The sequence below is a fragment of the Pseudophryne corroboree genome, chromosome 6, assembly GCF_028390025.1.
Source record: "Pseudophryne corroboree isolate aPseCor3 chromosome 6, aPseCor3.hap2, whole genome shotgun sequence".
In the NCBI taxonomy this organism is placed as follows: Eukaryota; Metazoa; Chordata; class Amphibia; order Anura; family Myobatrachidae; genus Pseudophryne; species Pseudophryne corroboree.
Genome location: NC_086449.1, coordinates 780252443 through 780278343, shown reverse-complemented (window position 1 = coordinate 780278343; position 25901 = coordinate 780252443). Strand labels below are relative to the sequence as shown.

General features: G+C 46.4%; 1 protein-coding gene across 3 annotated transcripts in view; it reads right to left on the bottom strand.

The window, feature by feature from the left end:
• LOC134933489 (uncharacterized) overlaps positions 1-25901 on the bottom strand; it is a 147544-nt gene that overhangs the window by 50554 nt on the left and 71089 nt on the right. For all 3 annotated transcript variants that reach the window (XM_063928732.1, XM_063928731.1, XM_063928733.1), the window contains 2 exons: positions 12021-12118; positions 4884-5006 (listed from right to left, as the gene is read on the bottom strand). In XM_063928732.1, the coding sequence (XP_063784802.1) occupies positions 4884-5006; positions 12021-12118 (221 nt within the window). The remainder of the gene's footprint in view (positions 1-4883; positions 5007-12020; positions 12119-25901) is intronic.

The following is a 25901-nucleotide window of genomic DNA, read 5'->3' as shown; positions in this document are numbered from 1 at the left end:
CTGCAACCCACATTAAGACCATAAGGTGCCACTGGAGGCACAAAAGGAAGTTAGATGTGCCACACGCCTTTCACGAAAGACTGAACTTCCGGAAGGGATGCCAATTGTTTCTGAAAGAAAACCGATAAGGTTGAAATCTGTACCTTAATTGACCCCAATTTAGGTCCACATCCACACCCGCTTGTAGAAAATGGAGAAAATGTCTTAGCTGAAACTCTTACGTAGGAGTCTTCTTGGATTCACACCAAGAAACATATTTTATCCAAACATGGTGGTAATGTGTAGACGTTACCCCTTTTCTAGCCTGAATAAGTGCGGGAATGACTTCACTGGGAATACCCTTACGGGCTAGGAGTTGGCGTCCAACCGCCATACTGTGAAACGCAGCCGCGGTAAGACATGATACACACACGGCCCCTGTTGTAACAGATCCTCGCGCAGAGGAAGAGGTCAGGGATCTCCTATGAGTAATTCCTGAAGATCTGGATACCAAGCCCTCCTTGGCCAGTCTGGAACAAGAAGGATTGCTCGAATCTTTGTTCTTCTTATGATCTTTAGAACTTTTAGAATGAGAGGAAGCGGATGAAATACATATACCGACTGAAACACCCACGGTGTCACCAGTGCATCCACTGCTATTGCTTGAGGGTCCCTCGACCTGGAATAATATCTCTGAAACTTCTTGTTGAGACGAGATGCCATCATCTCCACTTGAGGAACTCCCCAACGACCTGTCACCTCTGCGAAGACTTCTTAGTGGAGGTCCCACTCTCCTGGACGGAGATCGTGTCTGCTGAGGAAATCAGCTTCCCAGTTCTCCACTCCTGGAATGCATATCGCTGATAGAGCGCTTGTATGTTTTTTTTCGCCCAACGGAAAATCTTAGTGGCTTCTGCCATTGCCGCTCTGCTTTTCGGTCCATCCTGACGGTTTATGTAAGCTACTGCTGATACATTTCCGACTTGATCAGTACGGGTAGAACTCGAAGAAGATGTTCCATGTAGAAAGCCGTTGTAAATGGTCCTTAACTCCCGAACGTTTATGTGGAGACAAGTTTCCTGACTTGACCATCTTCCTCAGAAGTTCCCCCCCCCCCCCCCCGCCCCCCTGTGTGACTGCTCCCCAGCCTCGGAGGTTAGCATCCGTGGTCACTAGGATCCAGTCCTGGATCCCGAACCTGCGCCCCTCTGGGAGGTGAGAGCTGTATAGCTACCACAGGGGTGAGATTCTGGTCTTGGAAGACAGGATTATCCTCCGGTGCATGTGTAGGCGGGATCCGGACCACTTGTCCATCAGGTCCCACTGGAACACTCTGGCATGGAACCTGCCAACCTGAATGGCCTCGTAGGCCGCAACCATCTTTCCCAGCAACCGAATGCATTGATGGATTGACACTTGCTGGTTTCAGAATGTGTTTGACCAGACTCTGGATCTCCACAGCCTTTTCCACTGGAAGAAAAACTCTCTGTAGTTCTATGTCCAGTATCCTTCCCAAAAAAGACAACCGCGTCGTTGGGACCAACTGTGATTTTAGCAAGTTCAGGAGCCAACCATGTTGTTGAAGAACTGTCAGAGTGCAATGTTTTGCACCAACTGGTCCCTGGATTTCGTCTTTATCAGGAGATCGTCCAAGTATGGGACAATTTTGACTCCTTGCTAGCGAAGGAGAACCATAATTTCCGCCATCACCCTGGTGAAAATCCTCGGAGCCGTGGACAGACCAAACAGCAACGTCTGAAATTGGTAATGATAATCCCGAATTGCAAACCTCAGGTAAGCTTAATGCAGAGGAAAATGGGAACATGTAAGTAGGCATCCTTTATGTCTACTGAAACCATGAAATCTCCTTCCTCCAGGCTGGAGATCACTGACCCGAGAGATTCCATCTTGGATTTTAATTTCTTTAGGTAGAAATTGAGGGATTTCAGATTTAGGATTGGTCTAACCGAGCCGTCTGGCTTTGGGACCACGAAGAGGCTTGAATAAAAGCCTTCTCCCTGCTGTGACGGGGGAACCAGGACAATGACCTGATTCTGACACAACTTTTGTGTTGCGTCGCATACTACCTCCCTGTCCGGAGGAGAATTGGTAAGGCAGATTTGAAAAATCGGTGAGGGGGAACGTCTTGAAACTCCAGTTTGTACCCTATGGACACTATTTGTAAAACCCACGGGTCCAGGTCCGAACGAATCCAGGACTGACTGAAGAGTTTTAGATGTGGTCCCACCGGTGCAGGCTCCCGCAAGAGAGCCCCAGCGTCATGCAGTGGATTTGGCAGAAGCAGAGGATGATGTCTGCTCCTGTGATTCTGAAGAGGCTGTGGACCTCTTCCCTCTTCTCCTTCCTCTACCTGCAAAGAAAGGGGAATCCTAACGTCTTGTGTATCTATTGGGCCAAAATGACTGCATCCGATAATGATGCGTCTTCATCCGTTGTGAGGGAACATAGGGCAAGAAGGCTGACTTACCTGCGGCAGCTGCAGAGATCAAATTAACTAGGCCATCACCAAACCAGGCTTCACCTTCATAGGGAAGAGACTCCATTTCTTCTTGGAGTCAGTATCAGCATTCCATTGGTGAATCCACAACGCCCTCCTAGCCGAGACCGCCAAGGAATTGGCCCGTGAACCCAAGAGTCCTATATCCCTTGCAGTCTCACGTAAGTATGCTGCAGTGTCCTTGATGTGACCCAACCTAAGGAGTATCCCAACTCTCCCCAGGGTATCTATATCGGATGACAAGGCATCCTACCATTACTTTTTTTATTTAATTTTTTTAATACTACTACTCACCCCTGCGCCTGTAATGGCAGGTCTAAGTAACATACCCGTGGTTACATAACTAGAATACAACGTAGCTTCCTGCATACGATCCGCTGGATTTGTGACATGGCCCCGTGCAGAGCAGGGGGTGACTCCCACTTTATTCTGTCCGCGGTGGGAAATGAATAAACAACCGGAATCCTCTTGGGGATTTGAAACCATCTTGTCAGGGCTAACCCAGACTTTCTCAAAGAGAGCGTTCAGCACATGAAGTGGAGGAACGTTACCCCATATTATATATATATATATATATATATACACATATACACACACACACACACACACACACACACACACACACATATACATACATATACGCACACTGCTCAAAAAAATAAAGGGAACACTAAAATAACACATCCTAGATCTGAATGAATGAAATATTCTTATTAAATACTTTGTTCTAGACATAGATGAATGTGCTGACAACAAAATCACACAAAAATTATCAATGGAAATCAAATTTATTAACCCATGGAGGTCTGGATTTGGAGTCACACTCAAAATTAAAGTGGAAAAACACACTACATGCTGATCCAACTTTGATGTAATGTCCTTAAAACAAGTCAAAATGAGGCTCAGTAGTGTGTGTGGCCTCCACGTGCCTGTGTGACCTCCCTACAACGCCTGGGCATGCTCCTGATGAGGTGGCGGATTGTCTCCTGAGGGATCTCCTCCCAGACCTGGACTAAAGCACCCGCCAACTCCTGGACAGTCTGTGGTGCAACGTGGCGTTGATGGATGGAGCGAGACATGATGTCCCAGATGTGCTCAATTGGATTCAGGTCTGGCGAACGGGCGGGCCAGTCCATAGCATCAATGCCTTCGTCTTGCAGGAACTGCTGACACACTCCAGCCACATGAGGTCTAGCATTGTCTTGCATTAGGAGGAACCCAGGGCCAACCGCACCAGCATATGGTCTCACAAGGGATCTGAGGATCTCATCTCGGTACCTAATGGCAGTCAGGCTACCTCTGGCGAGCACATGGAGGGCTGTGCGGCCCCCCAAAGAAATGCCACCCCACACCATTACTGACCCACTGCCAAACCGGTCAAGCTGGAGGATGTTGCAGGCAGCAGAACGTTCTCCTTGGCGTTTCCAGACTCTGTCACGTCTGTCACATGTGCTCAGTGAGAACCTGCTTTCATCTGTGAAGAGCATAGGGCGCCAGTGGCGAACTTGCCAATCTTGGTGTTCTCTGGCAAACGTCCTGCACGGTGTTGGGCTGTAAGCACAATCCCCACCTGTGGACGTCGGGCCCTCATACCACCCTCATGGAGTCTGTTTCTGATCGTTTGAGTAGATACATGCACATTTGTGGCTTGCTGGAGGTCATTTTGCATCCTGTTCCTCCTTGCACAAAGGCGGAGGTAGCGGTCCTGCTGCTGGGTTGTTGTCCTCCACATCTCCTGATGTACTGGCCTCTCTCCTGGTAGCGCCTCCATGCTCTGGACACTACGCTGACAGACACAACAAACCTTCTTGCCACAGCTCGCATTGGTGTGCCATCCTGGATGAGCTGCACAACCTGAGCCACTTGTGTGGGTTGTAGGGAGGTCATACAGGCACGTGGAGGCCACACACACTACTGAGCCTCATTTTGACTTGTTCTAAGGACATTACATCAAAGTTGGATCAGCCTGCAGTGTGTTTTTCCACTTTAATTTTGAGTGTGACTCTAAATCCAGACCTCCATGGGTTAATAAATTTGATTTCCATTGATACTTTTTGTGTGATTTCATTCATTCAGATCTAGGATGTGTTATTTTAGTGTTCCCTTTATTTTTTTGAGCAGTGTATATGTGTATATATATATAGCAATGCATACAGGGTCCCTGGCACTCCGGTCTTACGTATGTCTTGCTCCGGTGCCCTCCCCTCAGATCAGCATCTGCAGATATCTCCTTTCTTATTGGCGGCACTCAGAGACTTTTATCAAACGGATTAAGTGAAAAATAGACCCCACCGGGCCGTTTTATTGGTAACGTTTCGGGGTATAATCCCCTTCTTCAGACAACCAAAACAGTGAACAACAGTGACATTTATAACAAAAAACTGACCTGTGACCCTCCAGTGCAACCTCCGTGTGTGTCCCATGCTCCAGGCCGCACTTCCGGTCGCGGGTCTCCCGTCGCGTCGGAAGTGACGTCACCCCGTCCGGCCCCGGTTGCTATGGGAACACACTGTAATAGAAAACAGTGTGTAAATACAAAAATGTTCATATCGTTATGACACATTGTGCGGGCAGCTGAGTACCCCTTCTCATACAAGTCATGTGAACATGTTCAAATGCAAAAAACTTTGTGCAAACAAGTACATCAATAAATATCAATGAATAATACATAATAATTAATAAATACCAGTGTTAAGCTGAACAATCATTTAAAAAAAATATATATAAAAAGTGCAATGTCCTAAAAATTGGTTAAAGTATACCATTTCCCATGTAACAATATCACATATCATATGTTTGTCAAAATCTCACTAACGTATATACTGTAAAGTAGCACAACTGACATACTGCATAGAACTGCTGCCATCTAATGGCTAAAAATCATAACTACACTCATTGGATTGACCAAGCTTATATTAAAGGGTTCTTTTAAAATTAATCCATAAAAGTGATCGTTAAGAGTGAATAGTCCACTGGACCTGCCTTAAAGAAAATGAGATAAACCTAGGGTTTCAGTTAAGCCTTTCGGGGCTAAACAGTCCAGTCTGAAAATCCATCGGGACTCTAGTTGTAACAGCTTTCTGCCCCGATAGCCGCCTCGGCGGTAGGCTGGTACACAATCAATTGCTTTGTATTTCAGGCTGGCCAGATTGTGTAGAGTTTGCGAGAAATGTCGTGCCACCGGTTGTTCACTTGTGCCAGTCAAAAGAGCGTTCCGTATGGCCGATCTATGTTGGGTCAGCCTAACCTTAAGTTGGCACTCAGTTTTGCCTACATAGTATAAGCCGCATGGGCATACTATGACATAAATTACAAACCGACTGGTGCATGTCAGAGGCCATTTGATCTTAAATCGTTTGCCGGTATGTGGGTGAGGGATAGTGTCCCCTATGATCGTGACCCTGAGGACCCCTTTGTCAGGAACAGCAGGGTCCTCAGGGACCTTAATACAGGTTGAGTATCCCATATCCAAATATTCCGAAATACGAAATATTCCGAAATACGGACTTTTTTGAGTGAGAGTGAGATAGTGAAACCTTTGTTTTTTGATGGCTCAATGTACACAAACTTTGTTTAATACACAAAGTTATTAAAAATACTGTATTAAATGACCTTCAGGCTGTGTATATAAGGTGTATATGAAACATAAATGAATTGTGTGAATGTAGACACACTTTGTTTAATGCACAAAGTTATAAAAAATATTGGCTAAAATTACCTTCAGGCTGTGTGTATAAGGTGTATATGTAACATAAATGCATTCTGTGCTTAGATTTAGGTCCCATCAACATGATATCTCATTATGGTATGCAATTATTCCAAAATACAGAAAAATCCGATATCCAAAATACCTCTGGTCCCAAGCATTTTGGATAAGGGATACTCAACCTGTATGTCCCTAATATCCACAATCATGTACTGAATGCTCTTTGCCAATATTGGATCTAATCAGGAAACATTATGGTCGACATAGGAGTCGGTATCAGTAGTAACTGGGCAAAATAACATTTGTGCGACCCCGAGGGGCCTGAGGGAAAGAAGCATAGATCTTCTCCACATCTGTGTCCGGGACACATATTTATTCTGATATGAATCACATTATCAATCAAACTTACACCCAGTCAGTTAACGGTGGTGCAGACAGGGTCACCACCACATGTCTGCGTCCCCAATATAGTTTCCTCTTGAGAAAACCATTCAGCCACCGACATGTTGACCCACATGTACCAATTGCCCACAGATATGCTTTCATTATATATCTATACATATATATATATATATATACACACACACACACACACACAGTAAATCTGTCAGAGGGACACAGGATTTTTCAGCTCACAACCCAGCGCCAAAAGTATACAGTCTGAAAATAATAAATTCTATAGTGACAGACTTGTAGTGCTTTTAGATTAATATCACGCACCCAAATTGCTGCGCCCCCCCCCCCCTCGCCCCCCTGTTTTGCACCCTGATCTTTTCAGCAGTGAAGGAAGGACCAGCATCTCTCTGAGGAGAAAACATGGTGCCAAGCAGTGTGCTGGTGAGGTGAGGAAGAAGCCCCGCCGCCTAAAACTGGAGTCTGGAAGAGGGGCATAGAGGGAGGAGCCCGTTCACACCCTTTGAAAGTCTTAAAGTGCCCATGTTTCCTGCGGATCCCGTCTATACCCCATAGTTCTAAATGTGACCCCAGCATCCTCTAGGACGTATGAGAAAAAAACAGTGGTCAACATAGGGCTTAATAATCCAGACGCAAGAGATCAGGAGGAGCTACAAGTATAACCTGACCACTTGGAGTGAGGTATATGGGGAGACATGAGTTCAAGCTTCTCTCCGGAGCTTTACTAAGGCAGACAATGCTGTAAGATGGCTGCCAGTGTCCCAAAGTAGCATGGGAGAGATGAGTAGTCTTCACTTGGCGGGTTGTCTACAGTGAGGGAGTGCGCCCAGGGGTGCGGGAGGGGCTAAAAGGAGGAGCCTGCCTCTTCTATTTGATCTGGACCCCAGGGTAAATGGCCACCATCCCTGCCAAGCAGTATCCTGTGCTCTGGTGGTCAAGTGGGCGGAGCAGACAGGCGCAACCACAAGCACTAAACAATAAAGATAATAGCGCTTAATGGTCACAAATGCAAAGGTGTGTCACAGTTAAATCACAATTTATTATAGGATAAAATGTATAAGAGCAATGCACATTAGTGGTTGATACCACTTAAAAACACTTAAATGAAAGAGGTTGTATAACTCCCAAAGGTGTGATGTCCTATTGGAAAAATTGCAAAAATGGACCTGTTCCTATGAAAGTCCCCTTGGTTAATAGGATATGTGTCCTATTCGTGGATAGAATAGTTACCACCAACGTGTCTCGAGGCAATTAGGCAAAACTGCGTCCGCAAGATGCTGTTCCTCGGCGGGTGGTGAGTGATGTTTTACCACGATGAGATAGGAATGTTCTTATATCCAAATGGAAATATCCAACGGGGGCTTGGTCCAGGTCCAAAGGTTCCAGAAGGTGTGGGAGTATATATCAGTCAAGCAGGTCTCACCAACGCGTTTCGTTGCATTTAAGCAACTTTTTCAAGGTGTTGAAAGTCCTGCTGGGTGGCAGTTTATATACCCATACCAATATGGTTGCTCATTAGCATGTGTGATTGATTGTGACCACCTATTAGCATTAAATGACCAAATAATGACAGACATCGGAGGTGTATTATATTAAAATCAAAAATTATATAAATTCATACATTTTATAAATCATTATGTGTAAAACTTCAAAAACTTTATTTAATAAAAACCAGTCACATGACCATTGATGGATAAATCGGATAAGACTTGTATAAAACCTGGATTGATATTTAATGATTCATATATTGAGAGTATCAATCGAAGATGGAATACATTCCACACTTTCTGATTAACATTAGAGCTCAGAAGGCATCCCTCTCCGCTCGAAATCCCGCGAGAGGTGAGGGATGCTTAGGACACATTTACCTTCAAAACCCAAATTTATTTTTAAGAAGAACCGTTCGTTTAAGAATATCCTTGCACCTAGCCTTTTGAAAGCAATACCTATATCTACGCAAGGGGGTGCAACACAAGATAATTGGCTTCCTTGTAGACCAAATGGTTTTCATCGTTGTGGGGCTACTAAATGCACAACATGCAAATATATCCCTAGAAGAACCTCTCACATTACCGTTGAAAATGGAGAGAAATACAGTCTAGCTAGTTTTATGAACTGCGATACTAGCTATATAATTTATCTCCTTACTTGTGGCTGTGACCAGAAGTATGTAGGACGCACTACTCGGAGCATTAAGGTCCGTTTCATGGAACATCGCCGCAATATCATTAATAAATTACCTACCCATAGTGTCTCTCGACATTTTAGGGATGTACATGATGGTGACCCCAGTTCTCTTGGCTTAATAGCAATTGAACATATTGTAATGACTAAGAGAGGAGGGGACCGTTATAAAACACTTTGCAAACAAGAACTATATTGGATGTATAGGTTAAATACGATTCATCCTTCTGGATTGAATGAGGCGGTGGAGCTCAATTCCATACTGTGATATTGATTCCATCGAATGCCCCTTCTATTATTATCATTTTTTCATTTTTTTTATTCTCTTTTCACTCTCTCTTTTTTTGACTAATTCTATTTAAAAATAAATACCCCATCCCCTATATTTCCTCTGGTTTATTGCCCTTTCCTTCAATCCTACCTTAAAGTATTAAATACAAACATGAATAGTTCTCGGTGTCAATGACTAATGTATATGTGAAGCCCATGAAAATTTATGTTCCTTATAGAGATCAGTCACCAGAAATGAGTGTCTTTTGTTTTTTTCATGTAATTATATATCATGTTCATTTGATATGTTATATTTAATATATTTCTTATACTCTTATATATAGACACTTATGAATCTTGCTGTTTATTAGATTACAAAGCATATATAGGTGTCATATTAGTAGAGAATAATTTGTTGAAAGCACAATAGGAAAATATCCCAGTGGTGACAATTATAATAATTGTTTGAGATTGTATTTTGCTTTATAATGATTTTTTGGTGAGACACTCTATATGCAGTTCCTTGCTAGGTGTAATAATGTGTGCTTTAATACCAACCAGCCACTGTACTTTGGAGGATCGATTCAACTTAATACCACCATATTAATGTAACAATCCAGTACAGTTAAATAGGTGTTATGGTGACGCTTGTTGATTCCGTCGCCATGGCAATGGATGACAACTAGTTGGTCGTCCTGGCGACGCTCGGTCTTTACCGTCGCCATGACAACCTCTGGAAAAGTCTATGCATCAGTAGCGTGACTTCCGGGAACCCGCAGTTACCAACTCTCGCGGTATCATTCCCGACAGCACGCTGGTGATGTCATTACATCACCATGACAATTAAGATAAACATGGTTCCCAGACGCACATACGGATGACGCGACGTAATCCACGTAGCGTTCGCGTCGATACGCATAGGCAGTTCATTGGCTGTGGCCCTGTTATTCCATCACCACGCCTCTGGCTCACCTCTCGCGGGATTTCGAGCGGAGAGGGATGCCTTCTGAGCTCTAATGTTAATCAGAAAGTGTGGAATGTATTCCATCTTCGATTGATACTCTCAATATATGAATCATTAAATATCAATCCAGGTTTTATACAAGTCTTATCCGATTTATCCATCAATGGTCATGTGACTGGTTTTTATTAAATAAAGTTTTTGAAGTTTTACACATAATGATTTATAAAATGTATGAATTTATATAATTTTTGATTTTAATATAATACACCTCCGATGTCTGTCATTATTTGGTCATTTAATGCTAATAGGTGGTCACAATCAATCACACATGCTAATGAGCAACCATATTGGTATGGGTATATAAACTGCCACCCAGCAGGACTTTCAACACCTTGAAAAAGTTGCTTAAATGCAACGAAACGCGTTGGTGAGACCTGCTTGACTGATATATACTCCCACACCTTCTGGAACCTTTGGACCTGGACCAAGCCCCCGTTGGATATTTCCATTTGGATATAAGAACATTCCTATCTCATCGTGGTAAAACATCACTCACCACCCGCCGAGGAACAGCATCTTGCGGACGCAGTTTTGCCTAATTGCCTCGAGACACGTTGGTGGTAACTATTCTATCCACGAATAGGACACATATCCTATTAACCAAGGGGACTTTCATAGGAACAGGTCCATTTTTGCAATTTTTCCAATAGGACATCACACCTTTGGGAGTTATACAACCTCTTTCATTTAAGTGTTTTTAAGTGGTATCAACCACTAATGTGCATTGCTCTTATACATTTTATCCTATAATAAATTGTGATTTAACTGTGACACACCTTTGCATTTGTGACCATTAAGCGCTATTATCTTTATTGTTTATTGTTTATACCGTTAGGGGTCTGACCAACCCCTATATATATACAGCTGCTGTGGTGAACCTCGCATCAAGCGCCCAGGAGTATAAATACCTCACGGTATTTCTTTTCTTTTAAAATTTGCAACCACAAGCACCTCTGGTGGTCTCCCAACCAGTGTTGAAAGACGAAAGTATACCCTTGCAGGAAGCTGCCCTGACTTGTCCCCTCTAAATGTCCGGCTGCAGCTCTGGGAGATGCCTCCTGTGTGCTGGAGTCCAGTCCACGGCGAAAGTCACTGACCCAGTTGCCAGTGCTGCAGCCACCGGCGCCGAGGGCATTGGAGCCCTGGAAGGCGTCCTAGAAGATGCCTTTCACTGCCCACTCCATTCAGAAATACAATAAAAGAAATGAAGGAAATAAAAGTAATGGGGGGGGGGGTACTTAAAAGCAGCCCCTCTACCCCAAAAAATGGGCCAGATTCTGCCGGCACCAAACTAAAACTGGTTGCTGATGGCTGGGTATAGAGGAGAGGGAGTCTGGGCTGCTGTCAAATGAACTTCAACTGTCTGGTGCCCAGACTCTCCTCTCCAGGCAATACCCATCATGATTCCTGTATTCCCTAGCGAAGGAAGAAGAAAAATATGTGACTTGAACTAAACAACTGGTGCAATCAAATCTGGATTAGAATAAGGGGGGTGCCACTATAGAGAGTCATTTATTTGCCTGCGCAATGTAGTGCATCAAATCTTAAAATTAGTCTAAGAAAACTTCAGAACATTTATTTCATTGTATTTACGACACTATAGATACTCATGAGACTTATTCAAAGTACTTGAACAGATACTTCTTACATAGCCGATTTTATGAACATATCAACTGTAACTTTCCAATATTAAGTAAACTGGACTAATCTTGACATATAAAAGCGGAATAAAATCTAAAATTCAATATAAGGGAGCCGGGAAAAGTTGGTTTTGAAACAAAGTCACAATAAATCAATATTTAGTTGTACTGTATGTATTACAGTTTTAATTTAGTTGAATGACAATTAATATAATCATGAAAAAACTATAATGCTATTAAATATTTTCATAGCCATAAGACAACTAGAGTTGGTCGATCGTTTACCTGCGTTTCACACGGCTGTGATGGATCTGTATCTTCCATTTTTTGGGTGTTTGGCGTTAATAGTTCAGGTACTGATGCATTAGTAGCACAGTCCACGTCTACAATGGAATAGACACACTAAAGGTCAGAAAAGTCATATATAACTTCTCCCCCCCAAAAAATAAATAAGCAATGTCATAAACAAAAATGCATTTTAATAACCTGTAGAAAAATAAATCACATGTACATAATAAAGGTGTCATCTACATTTATAGTAATTTGTAACAGTATTAAAGTCCACTTAAAATAAGGAGATTATGTTCTTAGCTGGTTAAATACAGGTTGAGTATCCCATATCCAAATATTCCGAAATACGGACTTTTTTGAGTGAGAGTGAGATAGTGAAACCTTTGTTTTTTGATGGCTCAATGTACACAAACTTTGTTTAATACACAAAGTTATTAAAAATATTGTATTAAATGACCCTCAGGATGTGTGTATAAGGTGTATATGAAACATAAATGAATTGTGTGAATGTAGACACACTTTGTTTAATGCACAAAGTTATAAAAAATATTGGCTAAAATTGCCTTCAGGCTGTGTGTATAAGGTGTATATGAAAGATAAATGCATTCTGTGCTTAGATTTAGGTCCCATCACCATGATATCTCATTATGGTATGCAATTATTCCAAAATACGGAAAAATCCGATATCCAAAATACCTCTGGTCCCAAGCATTTTGGATAAGGGATACTCAACCTGTACTTTTCTTTGACTCCATTGAGGACACAGGGAAGCTCTGGGTATAGCCTGGAGAGTCTGTGCACCATATAGTTACTTCTTTTACCCAGCAACCCCAGATTCCATCTCCGCTATATCTCGTCCCGAGCCATCCACGGCAAGAGCAAGGAGAAGAGGAATAAAGAAACATGACACACACTCAGAAGCACAAACAAAAGGAAAAGGGTTCAGAGAACCAGTACCAAAGGAACCAAACCCTGCAAGCCAGGGGCGTCAAGGTGGGCGCCCTGTTCTCCCAATAGAAACGAAGAAAAGGATTTAACCAGGTAAGAACATAAACCTAATTTTATACTTCCTCCACTATGAGGCACAGGGAAACAGTGGGACGTTCTAAAGCTGTCACCCTATGGGCGGGGACACTCCGCAGCTGTGTCTGTAGATGCGAAAGCTGCGTCTGTAGATGCGAAGGTGTCAACTGCATAGAAATTAATAAAAGTATGGGCAGAGGACCACATGGCCTCATTACAAAGCTGCTCCACAGAAGCCCCATGTTGAGCTGCCCAAGATGCTTAGAATGACCGGGTGAAATGAGCAGTCACCACAGTAGGGGCAGCAAGAGCCGCCGCAGAGTAGGCATGAGGGATAGTGAAGCAGAGCCATCTGGCCAAAGTTTGTCTGATGCCGGCCAGCGACGCTTGTGAAAATCATACAGTACCAAGAAAGAAAACGATGTGCAGACATCTCTGGTCTTGTCCACGTAAATCTGGCAAAGAGTTTGGATCACTGAAAGATGGTACCACTATCTCCTGCTTGATGTGAAACCGAAACACCACCTTGGGTAAGTAACCCAAGCTAGTCCTGAGAACAGCCCGATCCAAATGGTAGATCAGAAAAGGGGAACGCCAAGACAAGGTGCTCAAGTCAGACATCCTCTGGGCTGATGCAATGGCTAGTAGGAAAACCCTGATGTTCCAAAACAATACCACTTTGGGAGGGGACGCTCCTGAGCTGCACTGCGAATCCTTCGCCCAAAGGGCGCATTCAAAGATACAAAGGTATCAAATGCATAGAAACGAACGAAAGTGTCTGCAGAGGACCACGGAAACAACAGTTGAGCTACCCAAGATGCTCCCATAGACCAGGTGGAACGAGTAGTCACCACAGCAGGTGCAAGATCTGCCGCAGAATAGGCTTGGCGGATAGTCAAGCGGAGCCACCTGCTCAAAGTTTGCGTAGAAGCCGGCTAGCCCCACTTGTGAAAATCATACAGGACAAACAGAATCAGATCTGCGAAGATCTCTGTCCGAATAAATCCAGAGAGTCCTCATCACATCTAGAGGCTTCCTCCGAGTAAGAGGTCGGAACATGGAAAGCCAGTACCACAATCTCTTGATTGATGCTGAACCGAGATACTACCTTGAGTAAGTAACCGAATCGTAACCATAGAAATCTATAAAGAAGATTAGAAAGGGGGAGTGACAAGATAAAACGCTTAGGTTGGACACCGGCCGGACCGATGCAATGGCAAGTAAGAAAACAGTCTTCCACGTAAGCCAATGAAAATCAACAGTCTCTAAAGCCTCAAAGCGGACTGCAGCACCCGAGGAACCAAGGACAGGTTCTATGGAGCCACCAGAGGAACAAATGGCATCTGTATGTGTAAGACGCCCTGAAGAAATATCTGTACATCTGGTAAAAGTGCAATCTGTCTCTGAAAGAGGACAGAGAGGATGGAGACCTGTACTTTCAAAGAAGAGAGCCGGAGACCCAAATCCAGACCAGTCTGCAGAAAGGAAAGGATTTGCGAGATCAGGAAAGACTCGGGCTGAAACCCCTGGCTGAACACTACATAAAGTAGTTCCACTAAATGCGGTGATAAATTCTAGCCAAAGGCTTCCTGGCATTAAGCATGGTGCAGATGACCTTCCTGGAAAACCCCTTTGCTCTCAGAACGGATGTCTCAATAGCCACCCCATCATAGCAAGATGGGCCAGATCTGGATGTAGGCAGGGGCCCTGAGTCAAAAGATCCCGATGAACCATTGAGATTGGAAGAAACGCATAGATGAGAGGGAACATCCACGGCACCACCAAAGCACTGACTAGGAGAGCTCCAGGATCCCAGCTATGGGAACAGTACCTTAGCAGCTGGTGTTTGTGCAGTACACCATCATGTCTATGGGCCTAATTCAGAGTTGATCGCAGCAGTAAATTTCTTAGCAGTTGGGCAAAACCATGTGCACTGCAGGTGTGGCAGATATAACATTTGTAGAGAGAGTAAGATTTGGGTGCGTTATTTTGTTTCTGTGCAGGGTAAATACGGACTGCTTTATTTTTACACTGCAATTTATATTTCAGTTTAAACACACCCCACCCAAATCTAACTCTCTCTGCACATTTTATATCTGACCCCCCCCCCCCCCCCACACACACACACACACACAGTGCACATGGTTTTGCCCAACTGCTTACAAATTTGCTGCTGCGATCAACTCTGAATTACCCCGTATATCCGGGAGACCACAACGGCGGACCAGCAACTGGAAGAATTCTGAATACAGAGCCCATTTGCCTGAATGTACATCCTAATGAATCAAGAAGTCCGCTTGGAGTGAATACAGATGTCAGAGCCAGAACATGATGCGCTGCCCAATGAAGTCCTGAGCAGTCCAACATCCCTGGAACATTCGCTGACAAGACATCGCACCAACCACCGCAGACTCGCATCAGTAGTGAGCATGACCCAATCCTGGATCCAAAACGGGTGGATCTTAACCAGGTGGAACCGATGTAGTCAACAAGAGAATGATCGTTTACGCTTTGAGGTGCAGATGGGACTTGTCCCACCTGGCAAGAACCTCCACTTGAAGAGGACGGGAGTGAAACTGGGCATACTCTATTATGTTGAATGTGGAGACCAAGGAACCAAATGCAGGAGAAGATGGATACCCAGCGATGACAGAGGAACTTGCAAACCTTGGACTGCAGGTCCTGAATCTGGTCTGCTAGAAGACCCACTGAATCCTGAAGTCCAGCAGAGCTCCCAAGTGCAAAATCTCCTAAGAAGGAGTCAAAGTATATTTGCGCGACCCTTGTGACTGAAGAAGATCCATTGTTAGATGAAGTTGGTCTATCAGGACATCCGGAGATTGGGCCAGAAGAAAGTCATCCAGATAAGGTAGAATCCTGAAGCCAACGAAGGTACGCAGCCATGATCATTGTGAACACCAGAGGTGTCGTGGACAGTCCAACAGTAATGCCTGAAATTGGTAGTTATCGGACCATACTGCAAAAAGCGCTGGTGGCTTACTTGGATGGGGGTGTGCAAATTGGCATCCTGGATGTCCAAGGATGCCATAAAGCCCCCCGTTCCAAGGCTAAGATAATGGAGCGATGAGACATGCAGAACTTTGGGCCCGAAGATACCTGTTTAGCGCCTTCAGATTGATGATACACCAAAACAAAACGTCTGGCCTTTGGACCAGTTAGAGGTTAGTGTAGAAATCCGTACCTCTTTGAGATGACTCTGGAGGCTAGAAGAGAGAGTGAACAGACTCACAAAGAACTCTTTGCTTTTTCTGGATCCACTGGAAATCCAGTGGAAAAGAACCACTGTTGAGGACGGCCATATTCAGAATAGGCAGGGTGGATGATCTATCGAGGTAAGCGATGTGGGGATCAACCAGCGGTGGGGTCTCCCACTTTGCTCACTCTACAGCAGGCAGTGGATAAAAGGAGGAAAAAGAGCTTCGATAACTGGAAGCGCCTATAAAGGGTGAGACCCCACACCACAGCAAGGAGGCACTCCAGATGGCGAGAAGAGGGGAACTCCTTCGTCAGCCTATTGAATACCAGGGCTTGGACCTAGGAGCCTGCTCAGAATCCCCCCCCCAAGCCGGTTCTTGACTGGAGGCCGCGTCAGAAGGAGCTTCCCTCAGAGTAGCCGAGAAGCAAAGGATACAGGGACCATCGTGGTCTGGGTCCTGAGAAAAAAAATAAGATTTTACTTACCGATAAATCTATTTCTCGGAGTCCGTAGTGGATGCTGGGGTTCCTGAAAGGACCATGGGGAATAGCGGCTCCGCAGGAGACAGGGCACAAAAAGTAAAGCTTTTCCAGATCAGGTGGTGTGCACTGGCTCCTCCCCCTATGACCCTCCTCCAGACTCCAGTTAGGTACTGTGCCCGGACGAGCGTACACAATAAGGGAGGATTTTGAATCCCGGGTAAGACTCATACCAGCCACACCAATCACACCGTACAACTTGTGATCTAAACCCAGTTAACAGTATGATAACAGCGGAGCCTCTGAAAGATGGCTTCCTTCAACAATAACCCGAATTAGTTAACAATAACTATGTACAATTATTGCAGATAATCCGCACTTGGGATGGGCGCCCAGCATCCACTACGGACTCAGAGAAATAGATTTATCGGTAAGTAAAATCTTATTTTCTCTATCGTCCTAGTGGATGCTGGGGTTCCTGAAAGGACCATGGGGATTATACCAAAGCTCCCAAACGGGCGGGAGAGTGCGGATGACTCTGCAGCACCGAATGAGAGAACTCCAGGTCCTCCTTAGCCAGAGTATCAAATTTGTAAAATTTTACAAACGTGTTCTCCCCTGACCACGTAGCTGCTCGGCAGAGTTGTAATGCCGAGACCCCTCGGGCAGCCGCCCAAGATGAGCCCACCTTCCTTGTGGAGTGGGCCTTTACAGATTTAGGCTGTGGCAGGCCTGCCACAGAATGTGCAAGTTGGATTGTGCTACAGATCCAACGAGCAATCGTCTGCTTAGACGCAGGAGCACCCATCTTGTTGGGTGCATACAATATAAACAACGAGTCAGATTTTCTGACTCCAGCTGTCCTTGCAATATATATTTTTAATGCTCTGACAACGTCCAGTAACTTGGAGTCCTCCAAGTCACTTGTAGCCGCAGGCACTACAATAGGCTGGTTCAGATGAAATGCTGACACCACCTTAGGGAGAAAATGCGGACGAGTCCGCAGTTCTGCCCTGTCCGAATGGAAAATCAGATATGGGCTTTTGTAAGATAAAGCTGCCAGTTCTGACACTCTCCTGGCCGAAGCCAGGGCTAGAAGCATGGTCACTTTCCATGTGAGATATTTCAAATCCACCTTTTTTAGTGGTTCAAACCAATGAGATTTTAGAAATTCCAAAACCACATTGAGATCCCACGGTGCCACTGGAGGCACCACAGGCGGCTGTATATGCAGCACTCCCTTAACAAAGGTCTGGACTTCAGGGACTGAAGCCAATTCTTTTTGAAAGAAAATCGACAGGGCCGAAATTTGAACCTTAATAGATCCCAATTTGAGACCCATAGACAAACCTGATTGCAGGAAATGTAGGAATCGACCCAGTTGAAATTCCTCCGTCGGAGCACTCCGATCTTCGCACCACGCAACATATTTTCGCCAAATTCGGTGATAATGTTGCACGGTTACTTCCTTCCTCGCTTTAATCAAAGTAGGAATGACTTCTTCCGGCATGCCTTTTTCCTTTAGGATCCGGCGTTCAACCGCCATGCCGTCAAACGCAGCCGCGGTAAGTCTTGAAACAGACAGGGACCCTGCTGAAGCAAGTCCCTCCTTAGAGGTAGAGGCCACGGATCTTCCGTGATCATCTCTTGAAGTTCCGGGTATCAAGTCCTTCTTGGCCAATCCGGAACCACTAGTATCGTTCTCACGCCTCTTTGCCGTATAATTCTCAATACTTTTGGTATGAGAGGCAGAGGAGGAAACACATACACCGACTGGTACACCCAAGGCGTTACCAGCGCGTCCACAGCTATTGCCTGCGGATCTCTTGACCTGGCGCAATACCTGTCCAGTTTTTTGTTGAGGCGAGACGCCATCATGTCCACCATCGGTCTTTCCCAACGGGTTACCAGCATGTGGAAGACTTCTGGATGAAGTCCCCACTCTCCCGGGTGAAGATCGTGTCTGCTGAGGAAGTCTGCTTCCCAGTTGTCCACTCCCGGGATGAACACTGCTGACAGTGCTATCACATGATTCTCTGCCCAGCGAAGAATCCTTGCAGCTTCTGCCATTGCACTCCTGCTTCTTGTGCCGCCCTGTCTGTTCACATGGGCGACTGCCGTGATGTTGTCCGACTGGATCAACACCGGTTTTCCTTGAAGCAGAGGTTCTGCCTGGCTTAGAGCATTGTATATTGCTCTTCGTTCCAATATGTTTATGTGAAGAGACGTTTCCAGGCTCGTCCATACTCCCTGGAAGTTTCTTCCTTGTGTGACTGCTCCCCAGCCTCTCAGGCTGGCGTCCGTGGTCACCAGGATCCAATCCTGTATGCCGAATCTGCGGCCCTCCAATAGATGAGGACTCTGCAACCACCACAGAAGAGACACCCTTGTCCTTGGAGACAGGGTTATCCGTAGGTGCATCTGAAGATGCGACCCTGACCATTTGTCCAACAGATCCCTTTGGAAAATTCTTGCGTGGAATCTGCCGAATGGAATTGCTTCGTAAGAAGCCACCATTTTTCCCAGGACTCTTGTGCATTGATGTACAGACACCTTTCCTGGTTTTAGGAGGTTCCTGACAAGCTCGGATAACTCCTTGGCTTTTTCCTCCGGGAGAAAAACCTTTTTCTGAACCGTGTCCAGAATCATCCCTAGGAACAGCAGACGAGTTGTCGGCATTAACTGGGATTTTGGAATATTCAGAATCCACCCGTGCTGTTTTAGCACTTCTTGAGACAGTGCTAATCCCATCTCTAGCTGTTCTCTGGACCTTGCCCTTATTAGGAGATCGTCCAAGTATGGGATAATTAATACGCCTTTTCTTCGAAGAAGAATCATCATCTCGGCCATTACCTTTGTAAAGACCCGAGGTGCCGTGGACAATCCGAACGGCAGCGTCTGAAACTGATAGTGACAGTTTTGTACAACGAACCTGAGGTACCCCTGGTGTGAGGGGTAAATTGGAACGTGGAGATACGCATCCTTGATGTCCAAGGATACCATAAAGTCCCCCTCTTCCAGGTTCGCTATCACTGCTCTGAGTGACTCCATCTTGAACTTGAACTTCTTTATGTACAGGTTCAAGGACTTCAGATTTAGAATAGGCCTTACCGAGCCATCCGGCTTCGGTACCACAAAAAGAGTGGAATAATACCCCTTCCCTTGTTGTAGAAGAGGTACCTTGACTATCACCTGCTGAGAGTACAGCTTGTGAATGGCTTCCAAAACCGTCTCCCTTTCGGAGGGGGACGTTGGTAAAGCAGACTTCAGGAAACGGCGAGGTGGATCTGTCTCTAATTCCAACCTGTACCCCTGAGATATTATCTGCAGGATCCAGGGATCTACTTGCGAGTGAGCCCACTGCGCGCTGTAATTTTTGAGACGACCCCCCACCGTCCCCGAGTCCGCTTGAGAAGCCCCAGCGTCATGCTGAGGCTTTTGTAGAAGCTGGGGAGGGCTTCTGTTCCTGGGAAGGAGCTGCCTGTTGCTGTCTCTTCCCTCGACCTCTGCCTCGTGGCAGATATGAATAGCCCTTTGCTCTCTTATTTTTAAAGGAACGAAAGGGCTGCGGTTGAAAGGTCGGTGCCTTTTTCTGTTGGGGAGTGACTTGAGGTAGAAAGGTGGATTTCCCGGCTGTAGCCGTGGCCACCAAATCTGATAGACCGACTCCAAATAACTCCTCCCCTTTATACTGCAAAACTTCCATATGCCGTTTTGAGTCCGCATCGCCTGTCCACTGTCGCGTCCATAAAGTTCTTCTGGCCGAAATGGACATAGCACTTACCCGTGATGCCAGTGTGCAGATATCCCTCTGTGCATCACGCATATAAAGAAATGCATCCTTTATTTGTTCTAACGACAGTAAAATATTGTCCCTGTCCAGGGTATCAATATTTTCAATCAGGGACTCTGACCAAACTACCCCAGCACTGCACATCCAGGCAGTCGCTATAGCTGGTCGTAGTATAACACCTGCATGTGTGTATATACTTTTTTGGATATTTTCCATCCTCCTATCTGATGGATCTTTAAGTGCGGCCGTCTCAGGAGAGGGTAACGCCACTTGTTTAGATAAGCGTGTTAGCGCCTTGTCCACCCTAGGAGGTGTTTCCCAGCGCTCCCTAACCTCTGGCGGGAAAGGGTATAATGCCAATAATTTCTTTGAAATTATCAGCTTTTTATCAGGGGCAACCCACGCTTCATTACACACGTCATTTAATTCTTCTGATTCAGGAAAAACTATAGGTAGTTTTTTCACACCCCACATAATACCCTGTTTAGTGGTACCTGTAGTATCAGCTAAATGTAACGCCTCCTTCATTGTCAAAATCATATAACGTGTGGCCCTACTGGAAAATACGGTTGATTCGTCACCGTCACCACTGGAGTCATCGCCTGTGTCTGGGTCGACCGACTGAGGCAAAGGGCGTTTCACAGCCCCTGACGGTGTTTGAGTCGCCTGGACAGGCACTAATTGATTGTCCGGTCTCATGTCGTCAAACGACTGCTTTAGCGTGTTGACACTATCCCGTAGTTCCATAAATAAAGGCATCCATTCTGGTGTCGACTCCCTAGGGGGTGACATCCTCATATTTGGCAATTGCTCCGCCTCCACGCCAATATCGTCCTCATACATGTCGACACACACGTACCGACACACAGCAGACACACAGGGAATGCTCCTAACGAAGACAGGACCCACTAGCCCTTTGGGGAGACAGAGGGAGAGTTTGCCAGCACACACCAAAAGCGCTATATATATATATCAGGGATAGCCTTATAATAAAGTGCTCCCTTATAGCTGCTTTGTTATATCAAAATATCGCCATAAATTTGCCCCCCCCTCTCTGTTTTACCCTGTTTCTGTAGTGCAGTGCAGGGGAGAGACTTGGGAGCCGTCCTGACCAGCGGAGCTGTGAGAGGAAATGGCGCCGTGTGCTGAGGAGATAGGCCCCGCCCCTTTTCTGGCGGGCTCGTCTCCCGCTATTTAGAGAAATCAGGCAGGGGTTAAATATCTCCATATAGCCTCTGGGGGCTATATGTGAGGTATTTTTAGCCTTTATATAGGTTACATTTGCCTCCCAGGGCGCCCCCCTCCCAGTGCCCTGCACCCTCAGTGACTGCCGTGTGAAGTGTGCTGAGAGGAAAATGGCGCACAGCTGCAGTGCTGTGCGCTACCTTTAGAAGACTGCAGGAGTCTTCAGCCGCCGATTCTGGACCTCTTCTGACTTCAGCATCTGCAAGGGGGCCGGCGGCGCGGCTCCGGTGACCATCCAGGCTGTACCTGTGATCGTCCCTCTGGAGCTTGATGTCCAGTAGCCAAGAAGCCAATCCATCCTGCACGCAGGTGAGTTGACTCCTTCTCCCCTCAGTCCCTCGCTGCAGTGATCCTGTTGCCAGCAGGAATCACTGTAAAATAAAAAACCTAGCTAAACTTTTTCTAAGCAGCTCTTTAGGAGAGCCACCTAGATTGCACCCTTCTCGGCCGGGCACAAAAATCTAACTGGAGTCTGGAGGAGGGTCATAGGGGGAGGAGCCAGTGCACACCACCTGATCTGGAAAAGCTTTACTTTTTGTGCCCTGTCTCCTGCGGAGCCGCTATTCCCCATGGTCCTTTCAGGAACCCCAGCATCCACTAGGACGATAGAGAAATAGGATTTTAATGCCTACCGGTAAATCCTTTTCTCGTAGTCCATAAGGGATATTGGGGAATCTAGTACGATGGGGTATAGACGGGGTCCAAAGGAGCCAGTGCACTTTAAATGTCTTCAACTGGGTGTGCTGGCTCCTCCCCTCTATGCCCCCTCCCACTGGCAGTTATAGATAAAAACGTGCCCGAAGGAGAAAGGACATATATGAGAGAAGGAAATATGATAAAAAAGGAGTGGTGAGATTTACACACCAGCACACCACTAACATATAACAACCAGCAACGGCTGCCAACAGCAGCAGCAACAGCTGAACAGGTAACCATACAACGAGAACCTGCCCAATATCCCTTCTGGACTACGAGAAAGGATTTACCGGTAGGTATTAAAATACTATTTTCTCTAGTATTCTTAAGGGATATTGGGGAATCTAGTACGATGGGGACGTCCCAAAGCTTCCAGAACGGCAGGAACGTGCGGAGACTGCTGCAGCACCGCCTGCCCAAACTGGGTATCCTCTTTTGCCAGGGTATCAAACTTGTAGAACTTCACAAAAGTGTTCTTCCCTGACCAGGTAGCAGCTCCGCAAAGTTGTAAGGCCGAGACTCCACGGGCAGCCGCCCAGGAAGAACCCACTGAACTCGTAGAGTGGGCCTTCGGAGACTTAGGAACAGGTAAGGCTGCCGACACATAGGCATGTTGGATAGTAAGCCTAATCCAACGAGCAATGGACTACTTTGAAGCAGGGCAACCCTTTTTCTGCGCATCATAGAGCACGAACAAGGAATCCGCTTTTCTGACTAAGCTGTGTGCTTGACATAGATCTTCAAGGCACGCACAGCATCCGATGCCTCCAGAGGAGCAGAAGCGTCAGAACTGGACGGAACCACAATAGGTTGATTCAGATGAAACGCAGAGACAACCTTCGGCAGGAACGGCTGTCTAGTCCGGAGCTCTGCTCTGTCCTCGTAAAAGACCAAGGGGGTCATTCCGACCCGATCGCACGCAGCAGTTTATCGCTGCGGTGCGAACGGGTGCGGACTGCGCATGCGCGGCGGGCACAGTCGGGCACAGTGCGCGTGGTTGGCCCGCGACAGGGGTTTTGTTGCGTCTTGAGAAGGAAGCGGTCGCAGAGCGGACCGCAAAGAAGATTGACAGGAAGGAGGTGTGACAGAGCGGATCCAGACTGTTTGGAGCCGTTTTCGGGAAGTGGTGAGTGTAACGCAGACGTGTCCAGCAGAACTGAGGGCGGAGGAGTGACGTCAAAGCTGGGCCCATCGTCGCTGGATCCATCGCACAGGGTAAGTATGTCCAGGGCTAGTCTACTTCTGCTTGAAATTTTTTTAGCTTAGCAGGGCTGCACAAGCGATCGCAGCCCTGCTAAGCTAAGATACACTCCCCCATAGGTGTGTACTAGTTGATCACAGCAGCAGCAAAAAGTTGCTGGCTGCGATCAACTCGGAATGACCACCCAAGTACGGACTTTTACACGATAAGGCCCCCAATTCTGAGACACGTCGAGCAGAAGCCAGGGCCAGTAACATCACCGTCTTCCACGTGAGGTACTGGTTTTCTACCGTCATCAGAGGTTCAAATCAGGAGGACTGTAGAAATGTCAACACTACATCCAAATCCCAGGGTGCCGTAGGCGGCACAAAAGGTGGTTGTATATGGAGTACCCCTTGCAAGAAGGTCTGAAATTCTGGCAACACTGCCAATTTCTTCTGGAAGAAAATGGAGAGGGCTGAAATCTGGACCTTAATGGAACCCAGACGTAAGCCCTTATCCACACCAGCCTGCAGGAAACGTAGTAAACGTCCCAAGTGAAACTCCGCAGGCGGATATGTGCGTTCCTCTCACCAAGAGACATATCTCCTCCAGATATGAGGATAGTGTTTTGACGTCACAGGTTTCCTGGCCTGAACCATGGTAGCAATAACCTTCTTGGAAAGGCCCTTGTGAGCTAGGATTTTCCGCTCAACCACAAAGCCGTCAAACGAAGTAGCCGTAAGTCCGGTTAGACTAACAGTCCTTGTTGAAGAAGATGGCTTCTTAGTGGTAGAGGCCAAGGGTCTTCGATGGACATGTCCACAATATCCGCGTACCACACCCTCAGATGTCAATCCGGGGCAATTAGAATTGCCTGGACTCTCCGATTCCTGATTCATTTGAGCACCCTTGGGAGCAATGGAATCAGAGGAAACAGGTAGACAGCCGGTAAGGCCAAGGCGACGCCAGTGCATCCACTGCCCTCGCCCAAGGGTCCCTGGTCTATGAGCAAGACCAGGGAAATTTCTTGTTGAGACGAGAAGCCATCATGTCTATCTGTGGGTAACCCCACCGGTCGATGATCTGCTGAAACACCAGATGGTGGAGCCCCCACTCCCCCGGGTGGAGATCGTGACGACTCTTGAAGTCCGCTTCCCGGTTGTCCCCACCGGGAATGAATATTGCTGACATGGCTCTTGCATTTCTTTCCGCCCAGAGGAGTATTTTTGACACCTCTCGCATGCAGGCTCTGCTTTTTGTCCCTCCTAGTCGATTGATATACGCCACAGCCGTGGCGTTGTCCGACTGTACCTGGATCACATGATCCTTGAGCAGAGGAGATGCCTAAAGCAGAGCATTGTAGATCACCCGAAGTTCCAGAATGTTGATTGGAAGGAGAGCTTCGTGGGCTGACCACCTGTCCTGGAACTGCGCCCCTTGGGTGACCGCTCCCCATCCCCGTAGACTTGCATCCATCGTGAGGAGGGTCCAATCCTCAATCCCCAAACTCCGGCCTTCCAGGAGATTGGAGGACTGTAGCCACCACAGGAGGGAAATCCTGGCCTGAGGTGACAGCCGAGTCATCCGGTGCATGTGTAGATGCGATCTGGACCACTTGCTCAGGAGAGCCAACTGAAATGTTCTGGCATGGAACCTCCCATACTGGATCGCCTCGTATGAGGCGACCATCTTTCCCAACAATCTTATGCAAAGATGGACCAACTCCTGAAGTGTCTTCCTCTTGTCCTCTGGTAGTAACACCTTCTCGGCCACAGTATCCAACAACATCCCCAGGAACAGGAGCCGCTGAGTTGGCTCCAGGTGGGCCTTCTGTAAGTTGAGGATCCACCCAAGGTCCGACAGAAGATGGATAGTGCGGTCGATGTGGAACAACAAAAGCTCCCTGGATCGAGCTTTTATCAGAAGATCGTCCAGATAAGGGACAACATTGACCCACTGGACCCGGAGATGGAACATCATCTCCGCCATCACATTCGTGAAAACCCTCGGGGCTGTGGACAGGCCGAAGGGCAGTGCCTGGAAGTGAAAGTGATTGTCCAGAAGGGCAAACCGTAGGTACGCCTGATGAGGCAGCCAAATCGTAATATGGAGGTAGGCGTCCTTGATGTCCAAGGAGACCATAAATTCCTGTTCTTCCAGGCCCGAAATCACTGCTCGCAGAAATTCCATCTTGAACACCTTCAAATATGGATTCAAGGATTTTAGATTTAAAATAGTT